At 44.2% G+C, this 17,487-nt stretch overlaps 1 protein-coding gene across 1 annotated transcript in view; it reads right to left on the reverse strand.

Moving 5' to 3' along the window:
- Positions 1 to 17,487, reverse strand: part of TSEN2 (tRNA splicing endonuclease subunit 2) — a 55,024-nt gene that overhangs the window by 26,303 nt on the left and 11,234 nt on the right. The window contains exons 4-6 of the mRNA XM_008061421.2: positions 15,822 to 15,858; positions 7,880 to 8,390; positions 6,396 to 6,473 (exon numbers count right to left, since the gene is read on the reverse strand). Coding sequence (XP_008059612.1) covers positions 6,396 to 6,473; positions 7,880 to 8,390; positions 15,822 to 15,858 — 626 coding nt within the window. The remainder of the gene's footprint in view (positions 1 to 6,395; positions 6,474 to 7,879; positions 8,391 to 15,821; positions 15,859 to 17,487) is intronic.

Raw genomic sequence — 17,487 nt, forward strand, 5'->3', positions numbered from 1 at the left:
AGGCTCCAATGTAATTATCTATTTTTGCTAAATTGACTCCAACTCTGTCACTCAGTTTAAATCCATGCAAAGTTTTCAAAAGTTTAGATACATGGTAAGTCACTGACACGGTGGGAAAAGAGGTGGGTCACAACACAGAAATAAAAAGTAACCATAATTTTTTAGGAAAATTCTAGTCACTGGATTCTTTTTTTGAGTTGGAGTCTCACTGTCACCCAGACTGGAGTGCAGTGGCACGCTCCCGGCCACTGCAGCCTCAACCTGCTGGGCTCCGGTGATCCTTCCACCTCAGCCTTCCAAGTAGCAGAAACTACAGATGCGCGCTACCACACCTGGCTAATTTTTTATTTATTGTAGAGATGAGGTCTTGCCAAGTTGCCCAGGCAGGTCTTGAACCTGCAGGCTCAGGCAATCTACTCACCTCAGCCTCCCAAAGGCGCGGGATTACAGGCTGAACCACCGAGCCCAGCTGTCATTGGATTCTGATACTTGGAATCTATATTATGGACACTAAGAAGGGGAAAAAGAAACGTGGAAAAAGAAGTTGACGTAGAAAATGGAAAGAACCAGGGGCATAAGAGGAAGTCTAAGCAGGATCAGAGTGCCACTGTCAGGCACACAATAAATTGTCACCCAATTCACTGTGGTCACTTGCTGCTGGCACACTACTTTTCTCTCAAGTATCCCCATCTAGTCTTCCTGTGTGGGAACTAGTTTTCTGTTTTTTTAAATTTGTGTATTTATTTTCTGTTTTTTTACATTTGTTTATTTATTTAGTCGGAGTCTCACTCTGTCGCCCAGGCTGGAGTGCAGTGGCATGCTCACGGTCACCACGGCCTCGATCTGCTGGGCTCTGGGGATCCTTCCACTTCAGCCTTCCAAGGTGGAACTACAGGCGTGTGCCATCATGCCCGGCTAATTTTTGATTTATTGTAGAGACAAAGTCTTGCCAAGTTGCCCAGGCTGGTCTTAAACCTGTGGGTTCAGACAATCCACTCGCCTCAATCTCCCAAAGTGCTGGGATTACAGGTTGAGCCATGGAGCCCAGTCTCTTTATTTTTTAAATAAAGGGAATTGTCTCATCTACTCTATTAAAAATTTTTTTCTTATCTATTCATCAAAAAGCACTCATCTATTCTAAAAGCTTTCTAAATATAATCAAGCAACACACAGAAAGCACCTGTAAGGTAGCCACAAAACTTGGAGTTAGCCTAAGAAATCAGATTCATCAGCAAACTGTAAGGAGAGAGAGAACTGTAACTTTCTTTTTTTTGAGTTAGAGTCTCATTCTGTCACCCAGGCTGGAGTGCAGTGGCACACTCATGGCCACCCCAGCATCAACCTGCTAGGCTCTGGCAATCTTTTTGCCTCAGCCTTCCAAGTAGCTAGAACTACAGGCGTGCACTACCACGCCTGGCTACTTTTTATTTTATTGTAGAGACGAGGTCTTGCCAAGTTGCCCAGGCTGGTCTCGAACCTGTAGGCTCACACAATTCATTCATCTCAGCCTCCCAAAGTGCTGGGATTGCAGGCTGAGCCACTGAGCCTGGCCAGAGCTGTAACCTAATGCTATCAACACAGTTAAAGAATGTGTCAATCGGAAGAAAAGCGAGTCTGATGAAGCTGGCAAGGAGTCCTCCGCTGTGCAGGGGATAGGACTCTGACCCAAGAGTTCAGATGGCAGACCCAGTAGCAAGGACAGTACTGCCTCCAGTCTAAGATGGTATCAACTCATTGTTGGATATACTCTCAACTAAATGGTGGCTTTTCAGGAAAAAAGAGAAATGCTACCACATTAAGCACAATAATTAATTGAAAGGCGGACACAAAAATCTTAGAATCTTCAGAATCAAGAAAAACAGTTTATCTCTGTATGGAAAAGGATATATAAGCCTGACATCACTTATCATTTGAATTATCCAGCTCACTCCTAATAGGCTAATTCTGTGCTCACCAAGCAGCCTTCCACTTAAAACATCCTTCCTTGTTTGAATTTTTTACATGAAGAGAATGTGCCCATCTGGAAGGGCAAGTGGCTGGTCTCACGATGGATGTCATTCTCCTTGGAAGTTAATAAACTGCCGCTCTGGTTAGTTTATTCACCAGGCTCTTGTGAGCATGGTCAATCCGAATGCTGCTCAGCTCAAGTGATCCTTTGGGCTGACAAATTCAAACTTCTTAGTGCCTGAAGTGAGGAAGTAGATGTGGAATGCAAGGCCCCAGCTGGGTTGTTACCATGGAAGGAATCTTGTCTGCCAGCAAGTGAGTTGGTTGGCAACACCCCTAACAAGTCACCTCTCCATTAGCTCTCCAACAGCATACATAGAAACAGTAAAACTGAACACACTAGCAGGGCTCGGTGGCTCAGCCTGTAATCCTGCGCCTTGGGAGGCTGAGGTGAGTGGATTGCCTGAGCCCGCGAGTGCGAGACCCACCCAGGCAACTTGGTGAGACCTCATCTCTACGATAAAATCAGAAAATTCGCCGAACGTGGTAGTGTGTGCCTGTAATTCCAGCTACTTGGAAGGATGGGGTGGAAGGATCGCAGGAGCCCAGCAGGTCGAGGCTGCGGTGACCGGGAGCGGCCACTGCACTCCAGTTTGGGCGACAGAGTGAGACTCCAACTCAAAAAAAAAATTGAACACACTGATTGGGGAACTTAGGAATATGGGTCAGTTTTCTGTTTAGGATTCAAAAGTTGACTGTACTAACTTTATGAGCATTATGCAACTACTTTTAGTTTACAGTGGAATCAACTTTCATCTGGTTTTTAAAAAAATATTCCTTCCCCCAAATAAGTTTGTTTTTCCTCAAATCTTGCTAATCAGAAAGCATTTCAGTCAGGCATGGTGGCTCACACCCATAATCCCTGCACTTTGAGAGGAGGAGGTGAGAGGATTGCCTAAACCAGGGGTTTCAGATCAGTCTGGGCAACTTGACAAGACTTTGTCTCTACAGTGAATTGAAAAAGTAGCTGGACGTGGTAGTGCATGCCTGTGATTCCTGCTACTTAAAAGGCTGAGGCAGAAGGATCACCTGAGCCTAGCAGGTTGAGGCTGTGGCAGCTGTGAGCATGCTACAGCACTCCAGACTGGGCGACAGAGTAAGACTCTGACTCAATCAATCAATAAATAAAAGCATTTGAGCACATGTGTGAGAGTATGTCTACTGAAAGGGTGCAGATGCAGGATGGAGACAGAACTCTACAGGAAGTAACTGGGGTAACTATAGTTCACAATTCTTCAATTACTCAGTAAAGTATCAGAATCTCTGTTGAGTTGGAGTCTCGCCCTATCATCCAGGCTGGAGTGCAGTGGCATGCTCACGGTCACCGCAGCCTCGACCTGCTGGGCTCAGGCGATCCTTCCTCCTCTGTCTTCCAAGTATCTGAAACTGCAGACATGCATCGTCACGCCTGGCTAATTTTTCTTGATTTTTTGTGGAGATGAGGTCTCACCAAGTCGTCTAGGCTAGTCTTGAACTCGTGGACTCAGGCAATCCTCTCACCTCGGCCTCCCAAAGTGCTGGGATTATAGGTGCCTGGTTAGAATCTCTGTTCTTAATGAGTCACGGCAGAGGCATGAAAACACCTCCACCAAGGCTGCATGTCCAAATTTGTGGTGGGTCATAGACCAAAAGCTTCCTCTGACAGTGCTGAGCAGATCTCTAAATCAGCTGTGGTATTATCATTCTCAATCCCTGTGGAGAGTTGCTGTGAATTGCTCAGCAGGGGTGAAACCCCATTCTGTCTCTAATGGCTGCCTGGTCCTGACCAACATTTATGGAGACACATTCAGCCGTGTAAATGGTATGCCAAATGTGTGCAATTTATTCAAAGGAAATTTGCCAAAACAGAACTAAGAAGTAGAGCTCGGTTTAGCTGCATACTTCTTGAAAACTTCTGCAACACGTCTCTGGAATGTTTTCAGGCGCCAAGCTACTTCCAAGAATGCAGAGTCACCCCATCTACTATTACTCTTGCCTTTCTTCAGGGAGTGTTTGAGAGAAGGCTGCAGAAAGCAGAGGCTTTTTTTTTTTGTCAATAAAAAACAGCAACTGGTCAACTGGAACAGTGAGGAAGACTCCCAGCGTTATGCCCAAACACTCTTCACCTCCCGCTGCCACCTCCCAGAGTTGAGAGACTAGCAGTCTCCAAAGAGCCCAGGCCTCCAGTCTACCCTCCATACTGATGCCAGCTCTGGTCACTGTCACTCCCCTATGGATCTCCTGCGGCGGTGTGCTGGTGCTGCTAGAACCAGGCCGGACTCCTACTCATAAATACGCCCTCTGCTGCCTGGTCTCCTCTGCTGCCACTTCCAAGGCTCAGCTGCTTAGAAGAGCCCACACTATGCCCCATGTCCATGTGGCAACCCCCATTTACCTTTGAACACCTTCAGCTATCAGGACTCTAAAGGCTTTTCACCTCAGGCCTGTCCTCACAGTCTCTACCAGCTTCTGTGCAAATTATCTATCTTGCATGTTCATTCGTTTAACAAATAATTACTAAGCACCTAACAGATGACAGGCATTGGGCTCAAGGATACAGGGAGGGCAATACTGACATGATCCATATGCTACACTATGCTTACCACAATGAACTGTAATGACTTCTATGCTGTCTTTAAGACTGGAGCCATATTCTACTTACTTCTGTACTGGCAGTACTCAGCCCAGTGCCTGGCATGTAATAAGTACCTAGTGAATATTTTTTGTGATTGTAAAAGAGAGTTCCAATTAGCTACTGAATAGCTTTTAAAAGTAACCTAATAATGATAATGACAAAAATAGCAGGGACTAACATTGAGCACTTACTATATACTAGGCGTTGCCGTGACTCTATTACATGCATTATTTAATTTCCTGAACATTCTTTGACCAAGGTGTTACACAGCCCCACTTTACAGAGAAGAAAACTGAGGCTTTAAGAGGCTAAGCGCCTAGAGGATGGGTTTCCACAGGCTGATAGAGCTTTCTACGATGACAGGAAGGCTCTATGTGTATACTGTTCAATGTAGTAGCCAGTGGCTACACATGGCTGTTCAGTGTTTGAAATGTAGTTGGTGCCATTGAGAAAAGGAATTCTGAATTTTATTCTATTTTAATTTGGTTAAATAGGTCACATGGGCTAGTGGCCACTATATTTTATGACAGTTTAAGTTGTCTCATTTGTAATGAAGAGAGAAATCACTCCAAACATCCTTTCCTGCTCTGAAAGTCTATGCTTTGTACCACTGACCTCTCTGAGAGGAAGCACCGACCAGGAGACAGAGTGGAACATGGAGACACAATTACTTTCCTGTGGACACAGCTATGAAATTACCAACATGAATGCATTCCACAAGCACTTCCTGGGACCTACAGATATGCCAAGAACCATGCTGGAGGCTGCAGGAGCTATCAGGGAAAGCTATCACACAGCTCCTGAAGAAGAAGGGCACCCAAGAAGGGGTGCTATCTTCAAAGGCAGAAGGACATTTCTGTGTGTGGTGTCAACAGCAAGAAAGGTGGGACTGAACATAACGTGACCATAGGCTAGAGGAAATTCAAACTGGGAAACAATGCAATGCAGTTTATGGAAGGTCATTTTTAGACAACCTCTTTTTTTTTTGAGTAGGAATCTCACTCCATCGCCCAGGCTGGAGCACAGTGGCACACTCATGACCACCCCCAGCATGGATCTACTGGGCTCCGGCAATCCTTCACCCTCAGCCTTCCAAGTAGTTGGAACTACAGGCATGCCCTACCATGCCCGGCTAATTTTTTGTTTTATTGTAGAGATGAGGTCTCGCCAAATTGCCCGGGCTATTCTCAAACCTGTGGGCTCAGGCAGTCCTCTCACCTCGGCCTCCCAAAGTGCTGGGATTACAGGCTTGGGTCAGCCCGCCTGGCCTTAGACAGCCTTCAAGAATACAGCTCCTGCATGAAGTAAAGGGATCCTACAGAAGAGGATAAATCCATTTACTTAATTAGCAGTCACTACCTGGCCTGAATTACGTACCATAGCTTATAAAAAGCTGTTGAAGCTCTGAGTATACGAAAAAAAATTGAGTTGTATACTTTAAATGGATAAACTGTATGTATGTGAAGTATATATCTCAACAAAGCTATGTTTTTAAAAAAGCTGGTGAAAATTAATAACAAAATATTTAGTCAATCTGAAATTAGAAATGCTTAGACAAACCCCTTGAATCCTCTGTCAAATGATAGAGGGAAATCTTAAATGCTTATCTTAGAACCAGTGAAATATTGGAAGCTGCCCACAATAATTTAAATACTGAAATATAGGATTCAATTACTGAATTACATACACAGCTGTACTGTGAGGTATGTTCACATATAAGAAGTTGCCCAGGACCAGAGACCAATAGCTGAATGAAAGCATGTTGAAAGCATACCTCTTCCAGACTGAGTTGCAAATACTCAAAGATCTTATATGGATTTCTTCTGCATACTAGTCTCTTTCTTTGCATCAACTGAAGAAAAAGAGATAAAACATATAAAGAACAAATGGAAGCACCACAAGTCATATAGAAGAGACAGTATCTTTTTTTTTTTTTTTTGAGTTGGAGTCTCACTCTGTCGTCCAGGTTGGAGTGCAGTGGCATGCTCACAGTCACTGCAGCCTTGACCTGGGTCAGGCTGATCCTTCCACCTCAGCCTTCCAAGTAGCTGGAACTACAGGCATGTGTCACCTCACCTGGCTAATTTTTTGATTTATTGTAGAGATGAGGTCTTGCCAAGTTGCCCAGGTTGGTCTCAAACCCATGGGCTCAGGCAATCATCTCACCTGGGCCTCCCAAAGTGCTAGGATTACAGGTGTGAATATTGAACATTCTTCTTATAAATTCCCAAGATTCACATGCTATTGGGTTAACACTGTAAACAAAATGATTTTTATTACTTATGTGGAAAAGGAAGTTTTAATTTTTCCACTAGAAACATACTGATTTATTTCCTTTTCCCCCCAAGAATTTTACCTGCAATTGTGACCATTTTGCTGAATTTTACGCATTGCTTTTCTTCACCCACTGTACCTCATATGCATGTGCCTATGTTAATAGGACTTCATAAACCTCATGCAAGGCTACATATTCCTTCTTCAAATGGGTATTTCATATACAATTTAACCATAAGATTTTTCTAGTTTTTAGCAATTACAGACAATTCTTGGGTAACTATCTCTTACAGCATGTCCCTCAATGAAGCAGCTCTCAGTCAGTTTCCCCATGCTTCTCTTGTGATGGCTGACTTCCACATGTAAGCCTCTCCTGTCAGCTGTACTCAAGATCATGCATAATTACTGCTGACTTTCATTTTCTCCCAAACAAGACAGAGAATATTAGCCTTGCTTTAGTTTATACATTTTTAAAGAATTAAAGTTAGGCTGGGTTAGGTGGCTCAGCCTGTAATCTCAGCACTTTGGGAGGCCGAGGCAAGTGGATTGCCTGAGCCCGCGGGTTCGAGATCAGCCTAGGCAACTTGGCGAGACCTCATCTCTACAATAAATAAAAAATTAGTTGGGCATGGTAGCAAGTGCCTGTAGTTCCAGCTACTTGGAAGGCTGAGGCAGAAGGATCACCAATGCCCAGTAGATCGACACTGGGGTGGCTGTGAGTGTGCCGCTGTACTCCGGTCTGGGCAATGGAGTGAGACTCCAACTCAAAAAAAAGAATTAAGTTATTCACTAACATTGTTTTAGAAGAAACGACCCTCACGACCCTCACAGCTGTTGGGTCATCAGGACGGGGACCCAGACCCTGATGGTCATCTTGGATCTCACAACAGGCTTGCTACCAGCTGCAGGTAATGGACATCCCTGTTGGCCAACATCTCCAAAACAGATGGCTTTGGAGGAAGTGATTTGTTTCCCTCTACTTACTTTCTCATTTGGGATATCCTCCCCATCACTCAGGACACCTGTCACTTCTTCCACCAGCACACACTCATGAGTGGGTCCTCTCTCTCCTGCACAGGGGAGACTCATGTGTTGGCTGCTATCCTTGGGGTGAGGGCCGCATGGGGGGATGACAGCATCTTGTTTGCAATCACAGACTTCGTGTAGAGGGGTGGAATCCTCTACCGCATGTGTATCAAAGTCGTCTGTAGTCAGGGGGTCCTGCCCAGAGTCCTCCTGCAGGCTGGGATCCTCCATATCATCTGACTTTCCAGAATCCCCATTCATCACAGAAAGTCTCTCTTTCTCTGCCGTGTCTTCCATGCTGGAAACCATTTCAGAGTTAAGCTTATCATGCAGGTGAACCTCTTCATTCCTTTTTACAGGAGGATGTTCAAGTGGTTTTGTAAAATCCTTGAGGATCCTGTGCACTGTGCTCTCATCGTGCCCCTGCCTATGCATGCACTTTGCAGCCCATTCTACATTACGCTGATACCTGCAAGACAGAACACTGTTAGTAACAACACTTGAATTTCAAAATTGAAAAGACAACAAAGCACATAAGAGATTTGAAGGCAATATGCCAAAATGTTTATAGCTAAAATGTTACTGAATGGTGAATTATAGGTAAAGATTTTTCTTCTTTATATTTTTCTGCATTTTCTAAGTAGTCTGTAACAAGCATGTGCTACTTTTTGTTTCTTTATTTTTATTAATAGAGCTTCATTTTATTTGATTTGAAAAAGAAAATTTACCCCCTACTAAACAAAATATGAAAATATATGTAAACTAAAATTGGTGGACCAAGTGTTTTGGGTAAAGAGATGGAGAAAACGGCCATCCTTTATCAGGATTTGTTTTATATTATTTTCAACTTTTGGATCTCACAATGTTTTCAGGTAGAGATGTCACTCATGATAATACAGCGCCTTTGTTTTGTACTGGAAGGCAAAATGAGAATTTCAATACATATTCATCACAGTAGCTAATAAACTCTTCACTGAATATGGAAAGAAATAATTTGGTTTATATCTACGCATCCAAATATTCTAATAGAAATGGTCCTCTTTCCCATAACAGTTTTCAGAGTACATTTTAATGAGAAAATACATGTTAAGTTTCTAAAACTTGAGGGTAACACCTGAATACTCTCCAAATAACAAAAAGTTATAGGCAAGCCCTAGTGAAAAGGTGTCCATGACTAACAGGGTGTTGGGATGTGTCCACGTGATGTAAGAACTACCCCATGTTGGAAATCTGAAGATTAAAAGGCCAAAAACATTGTGACACTCAAGAACTCTTTGCCTCACCTGCAGCAATCTGTCTAAAAAGCATCTAAGACAACACCTGACTTGTGAAAAGGCAGGCCTAATTTTACTTTTCATTTTATTTTACCTGTGTTTAGATGTTTAGATGACTGAATATGTTGTAGTTTATAAACTGCTACACCTCACACAATTAAACAAGGAAGCTGATTTCTGTGTTACCTAAAAAGAGATTTGTGGCTGCTTAACCCTGATGCCTAAGAATCTCCAAGCTGCCCACGCCCTGTTTATCCCACATGGAGATGAGCACGTATCCCTAAATACTGGAAATGGCATCTTAAAGATTAAAACCTGGCAAGGCTACCTTACTACCTGAGAGGTGGTATGATGCAGTGACTTTGATATCGCACATCGTGTGACCAGTCTTGACTCTCTCACTGACAACTGTGTAACAATGCAAATTACTTAATTTCTCTGTGCTTCAATTTCCCCATCTATAAAATTGGGACAATAGTACTACCACCTCAAAGGGATCTTGTTTATGTACTGCTTTTGTAGCCGGGAAAAACAGTGCAGCTGCCCAAAACAGAAGGGTGTTTTTCCACTTATGACATGACAAACAGAATTTTTTTTTGGTTTTTGAGTTGGAGTTGCCCAGGCTGGAGTGCCATGGCATGTTCACAACCATTGCAGCCTGACCTGCTGGGCTCAGGTGATCCTTTCACCTCAGCCTTCCACATAGCTGGAACCATAGGCATGCGCCACCACGCCCAGCTAGTTTTTTGATTTATCGTAGAAACAAAGTCTCACCATGTTGCCCAGGCAGGCCTCAAACCCCTGGGGTAAGGCAATCCTCTTGCCTCGGTCTCCCAAAGTGCTGGGATTACAGACGTGAACCACTGACCCTGGCTTAAGAATTTTCATTTGAGAGATCTAAGAAAAAGGAATTTTGGCTGGGCATGGTGGGTCACACCTGTAATCCTAGCACTCTGTGACACTGAGGTAGGCAGACTGCTTGAGCCCAGGAGTTCAAGACCAGCCTAGGCAACATAACGAGACCTAGACTCTACCAAAAAAAAAATTAGCTGGTCATGGTGTTGTGTGTCTGTAGTCTCAGCTGCCAGGTATGCTAAGGGGGAAGGATCGCCTGAGTCCAGGAGGTACAGCCTGGGCGACAGAGTGAGACTTCAACTCAAAAATAATCTTATCTCTGCATAGAAAAAGTATTGGCTCTACAGGGTCTATGAATCTTCTTTGTTTGAACATATTTTTGTGTGTGTCAATGTATATTTTTCTGGGGAAGGAATCTGTAATTTTCATCAAATTCCTTGACTCAAAAGATGTGAAAGAACCACTGAATTAAAAGTTCAAGCCGGGCTCGGTGGCTCAGCCTGTAATCCCGTGCTTTTGGGAGGCTGAGGTGAGTGGATTGCCTGAGCCCGCGGGTTCAAGACCCATCTGGGCAACTTGGCGAGACCTCATCTCTACAATAAATCAAAAATCAGCCGGGCATGGTAGCGCGTGCCTGTAATTCCGGCTACTTGGAAGGCTGAGGCAGAAGGATTGCCGGAGCCCAGCAGGTCGAGGCTGCGGTGGCCGGGAGCGGCCACTGCACTCCAGTCTGGGCAACAGAGTGAGACTCCAACTCAAAAAAATAAATAAGTAAATAAATAAAAGTTCAACAGTTCCTCCTTCAAGCAGAAGATCTGGAACTAAGTGAGTACATACAGGGCACCACTCTGCTCTTTGCAGTACAATAGTTAAGGCAGACAGAGTTCCAATCCTAGCTCCACCACTTTCTCACACTAGCTATACAACCCTACCTCTCTAAAGGCTCAGTGATCACCTGAAACCAGTGATAACTCTACCTACCTCCTGGGGTTGCAGCAAGGATTAAAGGAGATATATAAAGTACATAGCACATGAGAAGTGCTCAATAAATATCTGCCACTGTATTATTGTGTAGGTTTTAGGGGTGGCTTGAAAAGTTAAGTCAACTGGAGTCAACACATATTGTATTTTTAAATATGTTCATGATGGAAATGTCCTCCTTAATCAGATGTTCTTTGAGAACGAGGCAGTAGCATGGGGACAAGGGCTGCCTTAGGAGTTCTGGGTTTTGGAGTTGGCTCTTCTGTGTGGTTCTGAGCTAAGGCACTTACATCTCTACCTCTCTGCTCTTGCTGGCCACATGCAAGAACCACGCCTGCATTACTGCCTCTGTCATCTCAGAGGATCGCTATGAAAGCCCAAGAGAGATAACGGCCACTAGAGCATGTAAAAGAAAGTCTCTGAATAAGACTGATGATGAAAAGAGCCAGAAATGCAAATGACTAAGACCAATGGCATATGAGTCAGGGAGCCAAAGGTGTTCTGTTTGCTGGCTGGAAGTGTCTTTTCACTGGTCAGCAATGCCTTAAAAAGTCAGGTCCTGCTGTGATCAACCCAGATACACGGAGAAGCTGCAGAAAGAGAAACATAAGCAGAAAAAAGCAGAAGTCATAAGGGGGAGAGGGGCAGAAGGAAGAGGCAGCAGCCATGACCAGCAGTCATAATGGGACTGGTGAAAAGTGAAGCCCCGGCTGGGCTCGGTGGCTCAGCCTGTAATCCCAGCACTTTGGGTGACCGAGGTGAGAAGATTGCCTGAGCCTGTGGGTTTGAGACCCACCCGGGCAACTTGGTGAGACCTCGTCTCTACAATAAATAAAAAATTAGCTGGGCATGGTAGCATGGGCTTGTAGTTTCAGCTACTTGGAAGGCTGAGTTGGAAGAACTGCAGGAACCCAGCAGGTCGAGGCTGCAATGGCTGGGAGCATACCACTGCCCTCCAGCCTGGTGGGCCTTAAGACAGAGTGAGACTCTAACTTAAAAAAAGAAAAAAAAAAAAAAAAAAGTGAAGCCCCTAAGCGTGGCAAGAACCTGAGATGGTCTCATCTGAATATGACACATCTTCTCGTGTTTCTATGCCCTTGAACACACCTCTCCCATTGGCATAGAACACCTTTCTCCATCGTGTTATTAATGTCCATGTATCACTGGAAGGTCACAGCAAAGTGGTTTAGAGTACAGGTTCTATACGGACTGCTTAGGTTCACATGCAGACTTTGAGCAAGCAACTTAACCTCCCTGTGGTTTGGTTTCTTCACCTGTCAAAGAGTGATGTAAGGACATAAAGAGATCATACACAGACCCGTCATTAGCATAGTGCCTAGCATATGGAATATACTCAAGAACTGCCAGTAAGTTCACCTATTTTATTCTTTTCATTATGTGCCAACTCCTCTCAGGTTCTGGAGCTGAGCCCCCATAATCTTGGGAAAGATAGTTTACCTTAAGAAGATGAAATGAGGTAATGCAGGAAAAGCACACAGCCTGGGAACTGTCACTGCTAGAGCAGCCAGTACCTGTTGGCTAGGACAATGATGATCTCTACCACAACACTTATTCTAGAAGAGCGCTACTGCTTACTGCTCTTTCTCTCCCACTAGAATGTAAATTCCTCAAGAATAGAGACTAGGTCATTTTCCCACTGTTGTATCTTTAGCACCTACCCAATGCCTGACACATAGTAAATGCTGACTGAAGAAAGGGCCACAACAAGTAGGAGGGACCAGTACCACCCTCAGGGCTGGTCCTTCAGGGACATACCTCTACACACATCAGTTCCCCAAAGGCATCACTAGAGGGTCCTGATGTTTGCCTCTAGAAAGAGTTACATAAAGGTTATCAAAGGACAACTATTGTTTGAAAAAGGACAATTAGAGCGAAGCCACTTGAAATAGGGATTAGAATTTCAGAGGGATTAGTAAAGAAATAATTATGACAAGCACTTAAGTTGGAAATGTAACCTAAATAGATGAACATGAATCTATTTTTTCATATAGTTAACAAAATTCATACTGTGATTCCAAATGTTATAAACAAATAATGAATCAAGTACTGATTTTGAAGGGAGACATATATAACTTGCTGATAGAATCGTACTTATAACATTTTCTGACATCCTTAAGTTCACACAGGTAAATAGGTTGCTGCAACCTGAAAACTTCTTATTAAAAATTAATCCCACACAAGCATATCCTCCCTTCAAGCAACACTCCTACCCTGTTACTATGTGTCATGTCTATGTCACTTTACCCTTTGTTATGGTAATGTAAATTCAGTGCAAGGAGGGGAATTGAACATCTGAATCTTGCAGAAAGGAGGCAGGGGTCATGAAGTTGATGAAAGTGATCAAGTACAGGCAAAACAATTTAAAAATGAGAATCTGGCAATTAGACTAGTCTACAACTGAAGAAAAAAATTCACTAGGGTGATAGCACAATAAGGCACATCAAAAGTGTTAAGGGGAGAAGAATGTTTGAGTCCATGTGAGTTTATCCAGGCCTGTTTATTAGTAAATATTTCATATTATCACTTTTGTTTCCCAGTGCAACTTTGTGACTATGAGGTCTTAGATAATCAATAGCTGGATAACATAGACCTCCGGAGCTACTTTTAATAAATAATACACATGAGGATTTCTGTAGTTGAATTGTATCCCCCTAAAAGATATGTTCAATTTCTAACCCCTAGTACCTGCAAATATGTCCTTATCTGAAAACAGGGTCTTTGCAAATGGAATCAATTTAGAATGAGGACACAGCGACTAGTGTCCTTAAGAGAAGAGAGAAATATCATGAACACCCACACCTTGAAAATATGCACATCTATTATGTATCAACTTTTTAAAAAGCAAAGAAAAGAAGAGAGAAATTTATTTATTTATTTATTTTTGAGTTGGAGTCTCATTCTGTCGCCCAGACTGGAGTGCTGTGGCCGCTCCCAGCTACCACAGCCTCGACCTGCTGGGCTCCGGCGATCCTTCCGCCTCAGCCTTCCAAGTAGCTGGAACTACAGGCGCGCACAACCACGCCTGGCTAATTTTTTGATTTATTGTAGAGATGAGGTCTCGCCAAGTTGCCCAGGCGGGTCTCGAACCCATGGGCTCAGGCAATCCACTCACCTCAGCCTCCCAAAGCGCGGGATTACAGGCTGAGCCACTGAGCCTGACTGAAGAGAGAAATTTAGACAAAGACAAACAGAAACACACACGGGAAGAATGTCATGTGATGACAGAGATAGAGATTACAGTAATATGTCCACAGGCCAAGAAATGCCAAGGATTCCTGGGAACCACCAGAAGGGAAGTCAGGCAAGGAAGGATCCTCCCCTAGAACCTTCTGGGGGAGTGTGGTTCTGCCGACACCTTTTTAACTCAGAACTATGAAAGAATAAATTTCTGTTGTTTCAAGTCATCAAGTTTGTGGTACTTTGCTATGGAAGCCTAAGAAACTAATACAAGGTTCAATAAAACTTCTTGGAATGCTGCACTGTAGTGCTTACAAAAGGATACTCTTCAGGGATGTGGCCCTCTACCCGTCCAGAACCTCTCATACACTCAAACTGGCCTGACCTCATGCCATCTATACGGCCAGTCTGACTGACAAGGCTGTGGTTCTTATGGGCAGGACTCCTGCTCTGTTTCTGAATTTATTCTTTCACAACTCTGAGTTTAAAAGTCCAAAATCAAGGTGTCGGCAGAGCCACACTCCCTCAGAAGGTTGTAGGGGAGGATCCTTCCTTGCCTGACTTCCCTTCTGGTGGTTCCCAGCAATCCTTGGTATTTCTTGGCTGGGGCAATCTGCCCTTTCTGGGATGAGGCTCTGCCAGGTTCTTAGCAGGCCCCTCCCACAGACCAGAATCCTACCCCTGATCCCAGGCTATGGTTACAGTCAGAACTGCCATTAAGATCTCCCTGGTGCCACTGCCTTTCAGCCACTCTCTGGTCATGGGGTTGCCAGGCGTGTTACCAAAAACAAGCTGTTGGATGTGCTAGAACCAAGATGGAAAAATCCACTGTGGATTTGAGAAATTTTATGAAGTTTCATGGAAGAGCTGCAACTTGAACTGTACCACAAGGATAAGGAGGCTTGGGATGGACAAAGAGTTAGTCAATAAAATCTTACCAAGGGACTGCTAAGTGTGGAGCTGCAGAAAAGGGCAGGGCAAGGTCCCTGCTCCAAGGACTGACAGTCTGAATGCATGTATGAGGGATGACAGAGTGCCACATGCCAAAGGAGATTCTGTGGGGGGCCACAGGAGCAGCGACCAGGCCAGAGGGGGACTGTGGTGAGGAAAGAAACCCAGGAGAGATGACATGTGAGCAGGATCAAGGATGTGCAGGAGTCAGTCAGGCAGTGTGCATGTGTCTGGGGGTCAGGTAGCAACGTTCTGGGAATGTCTAGGAGTGGATAAGGAAGAGCCTTCCAGTGTAGTGTGAGGAAGGAGTACTGGACTGTCTGTGCCCACAGCACAGAAGGCCAGCTTGACATCTAAGTCCAAGCATCTGAGGACTTAATAACGTAGTCATTACAGCACACTTATTCATATTTTGGAAGGACTTCAACTGGCAAAGCATTATTTAAACAAGTAATAAATTCACTTAATGCATTTCAAAAGTGATTTGATCCACATTAAATTCAGACACAATTTTCAAGGATACATCTACTACAAATAAAAAAGAAAAAAGCGTGTGGACTGCCACATCAAACAAGACTACCTAAAAACAGATCTGATTTAAATCACAATTTCGGCCAAAGTCAAAGTTCATTGTGACTTACCTCTTTGATGTGATGATAGGCATATTGGTCTTCATATCTGTAACAACAAAGAAGTTGTCAGTTTCAGGCAAATTTTCCTTAAGGAGAAAAAAGATACATGTCAAAAGTCCAGGAAATGTCAAAATTCACAAAACCACATACCTCGAAGATTAATACTGTCCAATCAGCGATGGTAAAAACATGATTTGATGTGCCTTCCTTCCCTACACCCACACCCTGGCAGCTGCTGCCCACCCATCGCATCACTCTTGCTGAGCTTAGATGGGACCTCAGAAGCTTTTTCAACTTGGTGCTCCAGTTAAGCAGCAATGGCATGTGAGAGAAAGCCTCCGCACCACGTTGGAATGCTCATTCCAATTTCTAGATGAGAATACTGAGGCCCTAGAGTACGTACTTTACCTGCATTCCCCTCTTCATTCAAGGCGCCTCATGTGTGCATATAAAAAGGGCCGGAAAAGTACACTTGCTAGAAGTGTTAGTTTGGGAAGTTCTGGGCTCCAGCTCTAGCTCTCTCTCCAGGGCCTCTCACAAACCCAAACTGGCTTGACCTCACATTGTCTTTGTAGCCAGCTTGCTGAGGACACAGTTCAAATGGGTGGGATCCAGCTCTGCCTCTGAAACCCAGTTCTAGTTGTGGTGACCTGCTTGTACTGCAGATATAGGCAGGGCATTAGGAGGGAAGAGCCTTTCCACCTAAGATGTTTAACAGTCACCTAGTGGTCCGTGTTTTCATCCTGGTCCTCTTTGATGCTGCCTTTTTGCAACTTGTTTCTCCTTTCCCAAACTCAGCCTCCTCCATACGCATTAAAGGCTTGGGACAGATGATGTTCAGGTTTAGCACCCAAGGAAAGTTAACATATCCATCCAAGACCAGCACACCTACCCAGGAAAGCTATAGACTAGTGAGCACACTGGTTGCTGTTTAAAGCCAGGACATTTTGGGGTGTCTATTAAGCAGCATTATTGTGACAAGAGTAATAACAAAGTTTATCCATGAGAATTGAACAAATTACTGTTTTAAAGTTGCTCAAAATAGTTTATCCCTGTGTGATTATACAGACCAACTTGATACAAGTATTCAGTTACTTCATGTCTCTCTCCCTTTTTTTTTTTTTGAGTCACAGTCTCACTCTGTCACCCAGGCTAGAGTGCAGTGGCATGATCACAGCTCACTGCCTGTAATCCCAGCACTTGGGAGCCTCAGGTGGGAAAACTGCCTAACATCAGGAATGCAAGACCACCTTGGGCAACACAGTGAGACCTTGTATCTACAAAAAACAAAAACAAAAAACTGGTGTGGGGCAACCCCCTTGGGTCCCCTCCAATGTGGGACCTCTTCTCAATAAATCCTGCTTTCTCACTTTCCAGGTGTCCATGTCCCTCCTTCCTTCTGGGCACAAGACAAGAACTCCAACCTGAAGAGCTGCAGAGGATTGACAGAGTCCGAAGAGCTGTGTACCCCGGAGGATGGCTTGCCAGCCGGCGGAGCTGACTAAACCGGGAGAGCTGCTGGAAGAAGGTGAGACTCCGAAGCTGAGACACTTCTGGGGGCTGCAACACTCTCAGGGCTTGGTTTCCCAGCCCATTAGAGCCAACACTCTGGGGGCTAGGCTTGCCAGCCCAGCGAATCAGCAACACTCTCAAAGCTTGGCTTACCAGCCCAAGA

Source organism: Carlito syrichta, unplaced genomic scaffold (genome assembly GCF_000164805.1).
Source record: "Carlito syrichta isolate Samal-C Ts95f unplaced genomic scaffold, Tarsius_syrichta-2.0.1 Scaffold305248, whole genome shotgun sequence".
Lineage (NCBI taxonomy): Eukaryota > Metazoa > Chordata > Mammalia > Primates > Tarsiidae > Carlito > Carlito syrichta.